Source organism: Lycorma delicatula, chromosome 1 (assembly GCF_047948215.1).
Source record: "Lycorma delicatula isolate Av1 chromosome 1, ASM4794821v1, whole genome shotgun sequence".
NCBI lineage: Eukaryota > Metazoa > Arthropoda > Insecta > Hemiptera > Fulgoridae > Lycorma > Lycorma delicatula.
The window spans coordinates 262,247,215-262,262,523 of record NC_134455.1 but is presented as its reverse complement, the minus strand read 5'-3'; the positions used below and the strand labels follow the sequence as shown (position 1 = coordinate 262,262,523).

Below are 15,309 nucleotides of genomic sequence, written 5' to 3'. Positions count from 1 at the left end.
CCAAGCAACATACCTATTGGTGGACACAGGCCAAAGGGAACTTAAAAGCCGAAGTACTTAGGGCAAATAGAAGATATCAGCGTAGCCTGGCGAGAGGGAGGGCCAATTCTGATGAGTTAAGAGAAAACTGGAAGGCCGCCAAGTTAAGATTAAAAAAAGAGATCAAAACGGAAAAACGACTAGCTTGGGGTCGGCTCCTCCAAGAACTACAAAAGGATCCACAGGTCCAAGCTTACAAGATTGTATCTAAAAAGCTAGGTAGGAGGCTAGCAGTTGTCCCGGCCGATAGAATAGAGGAAATTATTATCAACCTATTTCCACGCCTCCGCGTCACGGAGTTGGAATTGCCACCGCTTGAGGCTCTTGTAGGGTGTCATCACGCTACAAGAGCTAAACACGGCTGCCATTCGGCCTAAACTCAAGATGAGCCCAGGTCCTGACGGGGTCCCGGGTAAGGTCGCTAGATTAATCATACACGAATTTTCGGAAACAGTTCTTGGGTGCTTTAATCATGCATTCACGCGCAGTTTGTTCCCTGGCTGTTGGCGAGCTGGTAAACTAGTACTTTTACCTAAATCTGGAATTGAAATAGACGACCCAGAAGCTTATAGCCCAATTTGTTTACTAAACACCCTGACCAAGGAGTATGAACGAATTGTGGAGGGCCGACTCACCGATCAAGTTGAAAGACGAGGCGGGCTTTTTCCTAAGCAGTTTGGTTTTAGGAAGGGAAAGTCCGCAGTGGACGCAGCATTAGAGGTTATTCGCCTCTAATGCCTCGGGAACGTGGAGATCACATCAAATTCCTGTAATCATCAGTTTAGACGTCACCAATGCTTTCAACAGCCTTCCATGACGAGTGGTAGGGTTGACGCTGGAAGACTTCGGAATTGATATGCAGAACGTCATCAAGAGAGCTACCTGCAGTCCAGGAAGATTCACAGTGGTGAATATTCGATATGCTGGCGAGGATTCCCCAGGGCTGTCCTGAGGCCCCCCTCTAGAATATTGCCTACGATGGAATCCCTCGTCAGCGGTATCCAGAGGGGGTGGATGTTATCGGCTTTGCCGATGACATGGACCTTCTCGTCAAAGAAAGAGATGAACAGAAAGTTGAAGACAAAGGAAACGAGGCATTATCAATCATCTATGAGTGGATATCCTCAAGGGGCTGAGATTATCGCCAGGAAAATCCGAGGCCCTGATTTTTCAGGGAGGAGAAGACTGCATGAAGTCAGCTTCCTTCTCAACGACGCTGTATTAAAACAAGTCGACAAACTCTTAGATGTCTGGATGGATAAGGCCCGTACATTTGGGATACATATCCTGGAAACGAGGAAGAAGTCAGAGAAACTACTGACGTCAGTTTCCAGATTCATGTTGAACACAGTTGGTCCTAGTGCATGTAGGAGAAAAGTGATTGCAGAGGCAGTCACATCAGTTCTACTATACGAGTCACTTGTCTGGGTTATAGCTATGGACATGAGCAAATACAGACTTAGATTCGAGGCGGTTCGTAGGAGGCTGCTCCTACGTGTGACTTGTGCATATAGGATGGCCTCCTATGACACAATTTGTGTCGTAGCAAGTGTTCCACCAATAGATCTGATGGCAGAAGAGAGAAAGCTCTGCTATGAAGGGGTTGCTAAAAAAGAGACCAGAAGAAAAATTACGACTACCTGGCAAGCTCACTGGGATAGAAAAGAGAAAGGATATTGGACTCGCCACCTGATCCCAAATATCAACTGCTGGGTTGAACATTGACATAAGGAGATGGATTACCGCCTCATCCAAGCATTGACTGGACATGGCAACTTCAATGAATATTTTCTGAGGTTTAATACAAGAAACTCGGCTGTGATGGAGATATTGCAGTGAAATAGATAGTGTAGATCATACAGTTTACTCCAGCACAAGATGGGAAGAATACAGGAGAAGACTCACAGTAGAAATCACACCGGAAACCACTGTGGACCATATGTTAGGTAGTAGAGAGAACTGGAGAGAAGTTGCTAACTTATTGAAAACAATTTTGAGGGTTAAAAACAAAGTAGAATCTGTTTGGTATTAATAATATATAAAAATAAAAAAAACAACCAAGAGGGCCGACCTGCCATACCGGACGTTCAGCCAATAGGTGGGGAGGCCTCCTTAGATTAAAAGGACACTTCTCCAGGTATGATAACAGCATAATACATGGAGGTTACAGTTTTCAAAATTAATTCAAGAGCGCTTATATTTATAAATCAAACACTTAAAAAAATATATATACTTTTTTTTATTTACTTTTTTGAGAATTCAAATAATTCATTAACAATTGACCACTGCTAATAAAATTTAATATTAAATGAAATATAAACCATCACAACACAGTAAATAGAAAAGTTAAACTTACCATATTAATTCCAAAGTTTGATTTTTGTGAGATCCCTTATCTTCAGCTGTTATTGAACTGAATACATATATATTTATGATCTGTTAATTTGTCAAAATTGTTTTTTTTTAAATTTATTGCAGACAAATACGCAAATTCTGCTGTCCAGTACTAGAAAAATAATATATAATATTTAATACTATATTATATAATATAATATAATATAATTATATAATAATAATACTATATTATATAATATTTAATACTATATATATATATATATATATATATATATATATAGTATTTTTTTAATAAAACAACTAACATGCTAAAACATGTTTAATTTATTTAACATTATTAAAAGATTAAGTTTAGTAGGAACAATATTAAGCCTTCAGGCATGAATGAAGGTTGGTGGTGGAAGTTGTTTAATGAGTTTGGGGCTCTGACCTTCAGTAGCCATCTGCCAGTGGTTGACTGAGTAGTGTATGTGTTTACATTGTAGTTTCTGTATTTCCTTAAAATCCAGTTCGTATTATAAATCATTGCAGTCTGTTATAATCCTGTCCGCACGTAACATTTAATTTATTACTGGTCTGTAATAATACTCCACCTGCAGATTGCCATTACAAAATTCTAAGATGATTTTAAGAAGAACAATGATTTTCAAGACGTTGTGCAAAAATGGTTTTTGAAGAAAATGAAAGCTCAACTCACAGCGATTCTTCAGATTAAACTATTGACAATTCCAGTGAAGACCTTGGCTATATACTAACATCAGATTATTCTGCATTGTGATTCGAACAGTGATGTTGAGGAACCAAATAATAATGTCAAAATATTATTCGAGGTCTTCCTGGACTGCTTCCTCCAGCTCATAATATTTATGAAATGGCTACTCACTATCAAGTGTGTAAGCTGCTTATTGACGATGAACTTATTTTACAGATAGTTAATGAACAAAAAAAAATTACACAATACAAGAAAAAAAAAACTCTAGCAAATATCAAAATGAATTCCAGCCTACCAATTAAGATGAGATATAGGCACTGGTAACAAATTTTTTATTATGTTCTATCTACAAATCTTCATCAGAAAATATAAAATCTTTATTTAGTACTACTGTGTCAGGAAGACCAATTTTTTGTGCAATTATGTCAGCAAAATGGTATGAAAATTTGATTTCTCTTGTCTTCGTTTCTATAAAACGGATGACAGAAAAAAAATTGAAACGACAGCTGCAATTTCTTCAATTTTTAAAAGGTTTGGTGATAATTGTAAAAAGCCTATTTCAATAGGAGAATTCACAACTATTGATGAAATGCTAATTCCGTTTCGTGGAAGGCATCCTTTTTGGGGGTATACATGCCAAAAAAGCCGGCAAAGTATGGCATCAAAGTAATGTCACTTACAGATACCTGCAATTTTTATTTTTATGACAATTACATTTATACGGGGAAAGATTGTGATGGAATTGGCCTTACTGTTGATGAGCAATACCGTTTTAGTAAAGCAAATGTGGCTGTTCTAAAACTGTCTAAATGTATTCATGGTACCAACAGAAATATAACTGCAGACAACTACTTCAGTTCTGTAGAAATATGGAAGGAGCTATTAGATAAAGGTGTAACATAAGTCAGGACACTTTCTAAAAACAAAAAAAAACAAATACCTGAATCAATTTTACCGAAAAAATTTAGGCCAGTTGGTAAATCTAGGCTCTTTTTGGTTTCAACGCAGAAAATTAACACTTACGTCCTTTATTGCAAAATCTAATCAGAGCGTAATATTGATATCGAGTATGCACCAATTAAAAACATTTGAAGATGAAAACCAGAAATAATACAGTTTTACAACAAAAAAAAAAAAAGGAGGCGTAGATGTCCTTGATATGAAGTGTTCAAAATATTCTTCAAACCATAGAACTTCAAGATGGCCGATGGCAATTTTTTACAGAATTGTAAATATAAGTTCAGCAAATGCCCACATTCAGTATTTATGATACGCACATAATCCTGTAATTTCTACGTTCATGTTCATGCAAAATCTGATGCAAAAAATTATGCAACAGCATCTCGTTAACCAGCTAAATAAACCAAAAATTCAAGATACAGCCAAAAAAATTAATCGCGAGGTTTTAGGAATTGTTGAAATTGCACCTGAAAATGTTGAAGCAGATGGACATAATGTGCCAAGTGATAAATTAGACGCTAAAAAACATTATACTGTGCCCTCCACGAATTAAACATAAAATGAACTATAAATATATATCATGTCAAAGCCCAATTTACTTACAGTGCTCAAGAAAATTTGTACCTTGAAAGATCTTTTTCTTGTACCAAAAAAAACTTGTGTATTACCAAAAGAGACTAAAAAAAAAAAGTGAAAACTACTAAAAATATATATTATTCTTTCGTAGGTATTTTTTATTTTTTACTTTTAGATATTTTCTGCTTTTATGTTAATAATTATTTGAAGAAGTTTTTCCAAATATGTGATTTTATTTTACTTTGGAGTACTCGGTGGATTTTTTATTTGTTCAGTATTTTCTTTGTTTTTATTTTTATTCTTTCATTAAGAAACTATTTTCTTTCTTCAATTTTTAAAAATTATATTCAGATTGTGTAATTCTTACATTTTTTTGTTTTTATCATAATATATGTGTTCAATAATTTACTAAAACAAATCAGTCTATCAGGACAAAAATTGGCTAATGTGATTCTGCCATATTTGTGATTCTATTGTATTTACAGATTTTTATGTTCATTATAATTAGTATTTCTAACTGCAATAACACTATAGATTTTTATGTTTATAATTTAGCAATTTTTGTGAAAAACCATTTTACGTCTGCAAGTATTGAAACTATATTTTCTACTATTTTGCATTTTCTATATTTTATAAAATAATTTATTTGTATTCATTCAGTTTTTGAGCTTTGTTGAATATTTGATAATATATTTTTTTAAATTTTATTATAAACAGTAAACTCTTTTAATAAATAATATCACTGGAGAAGTGTGTTAACATTATTTCAAAAGAGGTCTGTCAGATCCGTCTACTCATTATGTTTGACAGTAAATCCACACCTGAAGGGTTAACAAGTTTTTAAATAATACTAATAATACATATTTAAAATATTTACCAAAAAATACCCTGAAACACTGAGATTGTTAGTTATTCTCCACTGATTTTACATAATGAAATATATTTTACAAATCTTCACCAAGTACATCACTATTACTATGGAGTTTCTGTTCAGACTTCTGCTGAATAAATGATTGTTTTTAAAAATTAAAGACAAGCATTTGGCCAACATCAATGGTTTACTTTATTACATAAGTTAAAAATGTTTTAATTTGCTCTATATGAAATATTATCTGCTTCTACTTGTATATGTATATAAATTAACAAAACAACAAACAATTTTCACTTGAAAAATTATAAAAATATTATGTTAAGTTCTAAATTTTACAATAACTTATTAAGTTTGTGGGCTTATTAATTACATTTAAGAATATTAATGTACTATACTATATATATATATAATATGTTAAAGTTTTAACAGTAATGTAATGCAACCAAACATTTTTCATGTTCAAATGACTAACTCTGCACTTTTCAAGGTCAAAGCATGCTTTAAAACTCTACAATATATTTTCCTTACTCCATAATCAAATGGAAAAAGTACAATAATGCTGTTGCTTGAAGTCACAGACATACCACCTCTGATGTAGAGAAGTTCTTCCATATAGTTTTTAAGGTGGTAGAACAGTTCCATACAGTAACAATTATTTTGTCAAACTCTAATCATTGTACTGCTGTAATACTCCACTCCTCTGGCTTCACTTATTTTTCAATGTATTTTACCAGTTGGTTACAATATTACTTATGTTTTTTATATTTATTTCAATGTTATTAATAATGATGCTACTTTTAGAATCACTTGAATTATAGCTGCCTTTATAACAAAGCTGGCATCAATGTCTAATTCTACATCTTCACATTGTTCATTCAGCATATTTTACAACTATAGCTCCTTTAACTGCTCTTACTCTTAACCACAAACATTACATTGCCATCTACACTAGTTTTTAATTAAAAATAAAACAAAAAATAGACAAATATAACATGAAAAATGCAATACAACACAGGCATCAAATCACATGTGTAAAAAAAACCAGAAGCTGCCATGACACAAGTTACTGAGACTTATTTTCAGCTATCAGAATTATAGTTGTACGAGTAGTAAAATAAAAAAAAAAATAAAAACTTTTTAAGAAGGAACAGCCATCTATTGGTTTAAATATTAACTATGTCCAATACAAAGTAAAACAGCAAAATATGAGTAATTTTTCTAAGTGTAGTTGACTGATGAACAATAATTAATTTTGCTGGCTTCTGGGTATGTGTTGCCATTGGTAAGGGGGTGTAGGAGTATATAGGATGGGAAAAAATGAACCATTAAATGGTATTACACACCTGCTACCCACAGAAAGACACACACATACACTGACTCAGGTAAGTGCATGTGTGTCTTTGTTTTGCCCCATTCTAGGTAAGGGAACTAAGTAGTTCCCTTACTCACATCTACCTTCCAACCTACACAAAGAATATGCTGTTCAGTGAAGGGTATATTTAATGCAGAGGAAAGTTTGACATTTACACAGCATGTCTGAGCTAAAGGTATTCAAAAGTAATGACCTATATTTAGAGAATCAGTCGTCATAATCTTTTAAACATAGGCTCAATCGACAGGAAATATCTCAAAGATTTGTTCTGTATTCTCTCAAGATCAGCGGAATACACATGTGCAGGCAAGCCGACTCACAATGCAATTGTAGTCAGTCAAGATGTGGACCTCACAACAGAAGATTCAGGTTCAGTGCGTGCTTTGGTTAGCAGAGTTTCAATCAATTACGCGAGTTCAACAGTGTGTACAAACTGAGTGGAATATTGATCCTCCTACACCCAAGTTTATTTGTCAGTGGGATTATGACTTTAAGAGAGACTAGAAGTTTGGTTTCACAAACTGAAAATCATCCAAAAGTTTCAGTTAGTAATAAGACAGTGAATTGTGTACACAATGCACTCTCTGCCAATCCTGGAAAGTCAATTAGGCGAGCTAGTCATAAATTGCAAATTCCTATATCCACTGTTGAGGATATTATTCATAAGTGGCTATGTTTGTAAGCATACAAGTTACAACTCTTTCATCTAATTAAATCAAAAGATCACCATGTACAATATCAGTTTGCTACAGAAATAATGTACAATGTCGAAAACAATCCTAATTATCTTGATACATTGCTATTTGGTGATGAGACAACCTTTCATACATACAGGAAATTTAACAGACAAAATTGTTGAATTTGGGATGCTGAAAACCTGCATACAGTAATTGAAAATGGAAAGGACACACTGAAAGTCAGTGTATAGTTAGGATTGGACAAAAATGGCATCAATGGCCTGTTTTTTTTTGACAGGATACATGCATCTTGACATGCTTGAGAATTTTGCTGTTCCTCAGCTTCCTCTAGAATTCAGTTTCCAACAAGATGGTGCATCACCACACTTTCATTGAGATGTTACTTTGTTTTTGAAATACGATTTCTCTGGATGTTGGACTGGAAGAGGAGATCCAATTGCATAGCCAGCTAGATCTTCAGATATCACTCCTTTGAACTCTTTTGCTAGGGGCTTTATTAAAAGTTGAGTTATTAAAAGTTTATTAAAAGTTTTAAAGTTTTTAAAAGTTTTAAAGTTTTTATTAAAAGTTAATAAAAAGTTTATTAAAAGTTTTTACCAAAGAAAAGTTGAAGATTTGGATGATTTTAAACAGAGAATTGTTAAAGCCGTTGGTCTAATAATATCACAGACGCTCTCCTAAACATCTGGCAAAGAGTTAGATTAACATCTAGATGTCTGCCGAGCTACCTGGTGCACATATTGAATTTGATTAATCTACATTAAAACTTAATGTTTTGTGTTTATTAAAAAAATAAATAAATCATATTAACCAGTTCTCAAAATGTAAGCTGTTACTTTTGGATACCTTTAGCCCAAACACCCTTTACGTACAAATGGATTAATATGGACTACAACTACTTCTTTTTTTATTAATTTTGTCTTTAGAAATAATGTTCTTAAAACCTATTGATTAAACTTTCATGATGCTTTCTAGCCTCTAATAGGAGGTAGAACTAAATTGAGAAGAAAAATAATGTGCTCCGATCAAGCTTCTTTACAGTTTCCCTTGAGTTTCCAACTAAATGTATGGTGCAGTTTCTTTTTGCTTATTTTTATCTGTGCAGTACAGAGATTATTTGGCCTACCAATTAATGAAAAACAGAACTGGCTTTAATTTGTAAAAGATTTTTCATAACTGGTAGTTAAAAATCTAAACAATTAAACTCAGGTATTTTCTTTCTCTGAACAACTATAATTAATTGTTAACACCAACTAAATTTAAACATGTATATATAAAATGGATACTGACATTACTAATAAAAACACACATTCATTAAGCCACTAACCACTCTAAAAAGAGGTAAGCATTAGGGTGATGATAATTACATACACATTCTTTATATTTAACCTAATTATTAATAACTACCAATGATAAAATGAGTGTCAAATATTTATAAAAATTATTAAGTAGTACCACCTGTAAGGTGGCTAGCATGTAAATGTATGGCCATGATCAGTGATTTTCAGTTCAGTATGAATATCTTTTCACTCACTAAAGTTTTTTTTATCCATACTTTTAACTTGAATTCGTATTAGATACAAATATAAGATTCATTAATAAATTTCTGTTAAATGGGATTTGCTAATACAGTCATTATCCACTGATTTGTAACAATAGGCTGCAATAAAAATTTTTTTTTCTTTTTTGTTTGATGCTCTTTTAGACTTGATCATAAAATACAGTATAGGCAGAGTTAAAAATAAAATAAATTTGCATTTATATAAAAATATGCAGTATTAAATGTATATTTATAGACATATAAAAAATGGACCAGTCTCAAAGATAATTAAATAATAATTAATAAAATGTTTATTTCACATCAGATTCACAAAGAAGTGCATCCATCCACACTACATTTACTGAAGTGCTGCTTAAACAATATAAGTAGCAAGTAACATTAGTTATTTATTAATAATTAAAACATGTTAACAAGAAACTCTTGTTTCAGCTCTGCAAAGCAATCTGATGACATATCTTTATAGTTTCAGAAATTTTAAAGGAGTTAGAAGAACCCAAAAAGATAATGCCAAAGAAAAGGAAAAATGTATGTGAGTGTCTATTAATATATATCAGTAAGTTGTTAGTAGGTGATCTGTTGTTGCACTTATTGAATAAACAAGGTTGAAAGACATTGTTTTAATACATAAATTATACATTAGAAGTAAAATATTGAACACATGTAGTACAATTTTTTGCGGTCATGTAACAGAGGTCAAAGGTTAAGGAAAGAACATAACTTCAAAACTGATTTATATTTAATTTTTTCCATTCATGACAATATTTTTTTTAAACAAAATATAATCCTCTGGTACTATGTGATAACTTAACTCACAGAGCCATTCTAACCATTGTTTTATACCTCTATCTTACAATTTAACAAATGAAATGCAATTTTTATAACATGAAAAACATACAAAATCTTTCAGTCATAGAACATTTCATACATAATTTTTAAACTTTTATAGAAAATCTAACAAAATGCTAAATTTAAAAAATCAAAGATTATTTATAGATTATTTTATTTATCTTTAAATCTGATTGAATTAGAAAATAACTAAATTTAAAAATAAATCTTTAATAACTATTAGAACTATGATTACTATGAAAACTGACTGAACAATATTAATAAAAATATTTCATGTAAAGAAATAAATTAATTTTAAATCTGATGACTATATTTATGAGAACTATATGATTCAATTAAGTACAAGGATATTATATTGACGGTTCTAAGTGATAAGTATGTCTTTAGTATTGAAACATTACATGGACAATAAAAAACATCCTGTATATTTTTTTTTCTCTTTTTTATATATTACATTAATAATTATTCACATAAATAACAGTCAGGAAATCTAATCTGATAAAATTACTGATTTTATTCATTCTCTACAAAATATAAAATATAAAAAAAATTATTTGGTTTACATTTGAACTACAAAATGAAGCTCTTTCATGTACTATACAGCTTTTAGTGCAAATACTGTATGCCATACCAAGCTACAAAGAAGAAAATTTTGAGCACTTTGATGGTCACTAGAGGATGAAAACTTCATTCAACATCCATAGGTACATTATTTGAGATCTTTTCCTCTTTTTTATCTGACTGTGTTTGTGTACGATGAACCATTGCTTCCTGATAAGCTTTGCGGACAGCTTTTCTATCTGCGGGCTTGCGGGACTCTGTCAACTTGATCTGATCTAATTCATCTGTAACTCCTAGCAGCTCCAGTTTATTACGTGGTAACCATTGCCTGAAAAATTAAAAATATAACAGAAGAACCACTTATTTCCAACATTACTGGATGAAAGCTTCCTGACCAATAAAATACACTTTATTCCTAATGTCCCCAAAATGCTCATTAATATTTGTGAATGGAAAATATAATACTGTTTACACATCTTACAATGAAATGTGAATCATTTACTGACTGCCATTAAAACTAAAGTGTCACACAATATTTAAATTTACATTTCCAATTCACCACTATAAAAATAAGTTGCATTACTATTAATTATTTAATTTTATTAATATATTACTATAAATATTTTTATTAATAATATTATGTTACAGTAAATATTTGTTCTGTTTTCATGTATTTAGTCAACTCATCTAAAAAGTTATTTAGGATATTTTTAGAACCAGATATATTTGACAGTTAAAAAAAGCAATAATAAGAATTATCTTGAATAAAGGTAAAGAAAAGTGTCTTTTCTGTATATTGAAATTTTTCTTCAATACATTAAGGATTAATCATTTCTATGAATATGACATAATGGGTAACTGCTTTGTTTAATGAACTCCAATTATCTGCTAAGAGGTTGATAAATAGTGTGTTGCTGTAACAAAATACTTACGTTTATATTTATTAGTATCAATACTTGGCAATTTCTGACTCAAATTTCTAAAAATAAATCCTAAGAAAAATTTATATTTTCCTGCAAGTAGAGTATTGTAGACTCAAAATTAAAAACTGGCACCGCTAAGCTTTACTTAAGTCACATACATCTACTTCTTATCGGATAGGTTTTTATAGATGTCAAACATTAAACTGCAATTAAGATGCAGAACTTCACAGTAAATAAATAAATAACTGATAGAGTCCATCTAAATTGTCACTATTGGTATCAGTGGAAGTGATGCAACCTTTTAAGGTCAGTATCAAAAATAATTAAACAGTTCACATGGTGCACCAACGCTGCAGAGATAACACTTCCAAAATAATAATTTCAATAAAGCAAGTAATACAAATATAAGGAGGATTAATATTAATTTGATATTCTAATTTTATTTTAATATCATTAAAGAACTTACCAGGTACGTTTTGTATCAAAGAAAAGAACTAAATAAACAGGCTCTGTATAGTTATTAGCCAAAGCTAAAACATCTGCTGGAGGTGATGGAATTGGGACTCCATTGTGAACATAACCTTGTGGCATCTTTGGATTGATGATCTAAAAATGTTAAAGAAGAGTAAAATTAATTAAAAATAAATTAATGGATTATTTTTAATAATATCAAAGTGATAAAAAATTATCGGCCTAGATAAGAAAACAACACTTTTCTGGCTACATTTTGATTTATTTTGTCTATACACTTAGCCCAGCATTCCAGAAGAGCACTTATGACAGTTCAGTATGTTGATTACTCCAACTTCTTAAAATAACCACCTTCAGCAACAATGCCATTTTTTTGGATTAGGAAACAAGTGATTGTCACTGGAAGTCATATCAGGTGAATATAGAGGGTGTTGGAGCAATTTGAACCATAATTTGTTGATTTTTGCCAATGCAATGACTGAAGTCTGAGCTGGAACAATGTCTTGATGGAAAAGTACTTTTTTTATGTGAAATGCCATCGTTTTTCCTTAATTTCATTGCTAATATGCTGCAATAGGGTTACATAATATTCACCATTTATTGTTTTACCCTTATTAAGATAATCAATAAAAATTATTCCATAAGCATCCCAAAAAAACAATTGCCAAAACTATATAAAGGATAAAATTATTTTTGCCTTTTTTTTGGAACAGGTTGACCTTTTGCAATCCATTGTTTAACTGCCGTTTTGTCCCAAAGTGTAGTGATGAATGCAAATCTCATCATCCATCACAAATCGACGTAAAAATTCCTCTGGATTGTACCGAAAGAGTTTGAAACAATTGCTTGAAATATTTTTTTCAGCACTATTTTTGGTCGACTGTAAGCAAACATGGCATCCATTTAGCGCACAGCGTGTTCTTGCCCAAATATTCATGCAAAATATTGTGCACGTGTTCTGTTGAAATGCCTATGGACTCTTCTAACTTTATCCACTTTTTCTAGTATATTCTTCATATCTGGTATACTCACTTCAGCAGGGCTTCCACTGCATGGTTCAAAGCTAGTGAGTTTTTGACCCATTTTAAATGCTGCGATCCAGCATTTAACTATTGTATTCAATGGAGAAGAGTCTTCCAATGTCATATCAAGCTCTCCTTTAATTTTCTTTGCACTTAAGCCTTTCAGAAAATAGTATTTAATTTCTGCATGAATTTCCAGTTTTACAATTTTCCAAAAAAGCCCTAATTCTCCAATTTGACAGACTGTAAACACTACTAAATGATGCAGCTACTTGAAACTCTAATAGTAAACTAATGAAAAATGATATTATGTAATGCCATCTAGAAGTTAAATGTACAACTGCCATCTCTGTGTGAGGCCCAGAACTTTTCACCTTACCCATAATTATTATATTATATCTATAGTTTATTATAGATATAATAAACTTGTTATCTACTTAGCTAAGTAGATAACAAGAGGCTTAGAATGTGCTACTTCAGTACAAAATAAAGGAACAGAAGAAAAATTGAGAAAAGTCAGTGAGAGGAATTACCTTAAACATAGGCATATATGACATTAAATATATGATTCATTATTTTAAATCAATCAATTTTCTTTGATTTCTCTTAAACAAAATTTGTTGGTTTGTGTATATGAGGCAGTCTGTTACTACTGAAGCAGTTTGGAAAATTATTTTATTGTTGAATAGCTTATTTCTTTCCTAACAACAAAAACTCTTATTAATTGTAGTTATTATTTATCTAACCTATTACCTTACAGAATCTTCCCTGGCTGCCCTTTTTAATATAGTGTGCAACTGTATGAATTGAAAACTGAAATGACACAAATAATTTGATTTTTAATAAGTTTAAATTATTTAAGTTTGGGACACTCTTGAGGTAGTTATACATACAAGAAATTCATACAAAGAATATGTTATCTGACTGATATTTAGTTTATCCATACATCCAAATGAATTCAGAAAAATGTGAGAATTACCAGACAAGAGAGAATATATTTAAAATGTAGATCTAAAACAAAGGATCTTTTTAAACATGTTCAAAAATACTCAGGTAAAGTTTTATATCATATTAAAACTAAAAGAAAATATGCTCATACCTCTAGTGAGTTTTTCAGCACCATACAATAACAAATAAATCATACTAACAGCAATTTTCAAGATAACATTGATAAACATAATTTTTGTTCCCCAAAATGTGACACATGATTTTAATCTGTTTTTTGATGCTGAAAATTAATATTAACTGAGGATCTTTCAATCGCCACCATTTTTGAAAACTTTGGAAATTTTAATTAGAGGATTTTTTCATTTTTCAACGATTAGTTAGCATTTTAAGCTCCTATATTGTACTTTGTTAGCTCTTTTTTATTGTTTCACATAACTGTTAACATATTTATTAAAATAATTTGTAAGCTATAAATAAACAATACTAGACAAAGAATTAAATTATATCATAGTCATATACTATGACATCTTATCTAATATAGAACATTGAGTCTTCATGGACAAGATTAATCATGTCTGTGCAAGTCAAAACATCTAGCTGAAAACACAGCTGTGTTGTTTGTATTAAGCACTGGATTTATGAATGAATTAATTTTGTTCAGTCTTATTGCTGTCTTAAGATTGTCAACAGTGCACTGTCATAATGCCTCAAAACTGTGTAAATGATGTGGATGCCTTTTGTTATGTATGTGGTGAGTTTACTATAAAATTAAATAGAAAAAACATTATATCTTTAATTAAAAGAGTGTATCATTTGTACTTTCAGTATAAAACTGGTGATCAGGAGAAGATGTGGGCTCCTCATATAGTATGCACTAATTGTTCTTTATATCTAACAGGATGTTTGAAAGGTACAGGGAAGGCTTTGCCATTTGGTGTACCTATGGTTTGGCGTGAACCAAAGGAGATCATGTAATTGATTTTACTTTTGTTTAACAAATGTGTCTGGAATTTATAAAAAATCTAAACATACTGTAAAATATCCTTCACTGCAATCTGCAATCAGACTTGTACCTCACATTGAAATTATTCCAGTTCCTGAGCCACCTGCGAAGGTATGTTTCTAAAGCAGCGATGAAGAATCAAGTAGTACTGAAGAAGACAACAATGATTTTGATTTTGAATTATCTTTGAATAAGCCACATCTTATATCACAAGGTGAATTAAATGACTTGGTTAGGGACTTAAATTTACCAAAAAATCATGCTGAATGGAATAGGATAAAGACTGCAAGGTTGGAATTTACTTCAAAAATATACAAAAATTTTGGGCTTTCAAAGGCAACAAAAAGAACTTTCTCAGTACTTTATTGATGAAAATAGTTTGGTTTATTGA

The 15,309-nt window shown here is 31.3% G+C and overlaps 1 protein-coding gene across 3 annotated transcripts in view; it reads right to left on the bottom strand.

Moving 5' to 3' along the window:
* Positions 1-9,862: 9,862 nt before the first annotated feature.
* The window catches only part of Br140 (bromodomain-containing protein 140), a 139,672-nt gene continuing 134,225 nt past the window's right edge, over positions 9,863-15,309 (bottom strand). For all 3 annotated transcript variants that reach the window (XM_075376577.1, XM_075376594.1, XM_075376586.1), the window contains exons 19-20: positions 11,941-12,080; positions 9,863-10,879 (exon numbers count right to left, since the gene is read on the bottom strand). In XM_075376577.1, the coding sequence (XP_075232692.1) occupies positions 10,678-10,879; positions 11,941-12,080 (342 nt within the window). In that variant the 3' untranslated portion in view covers positions 9,863-10,677. The remainder of the gene's footprint in view (positions 10,880-11,940; positions 12,081-15,309) is intronic.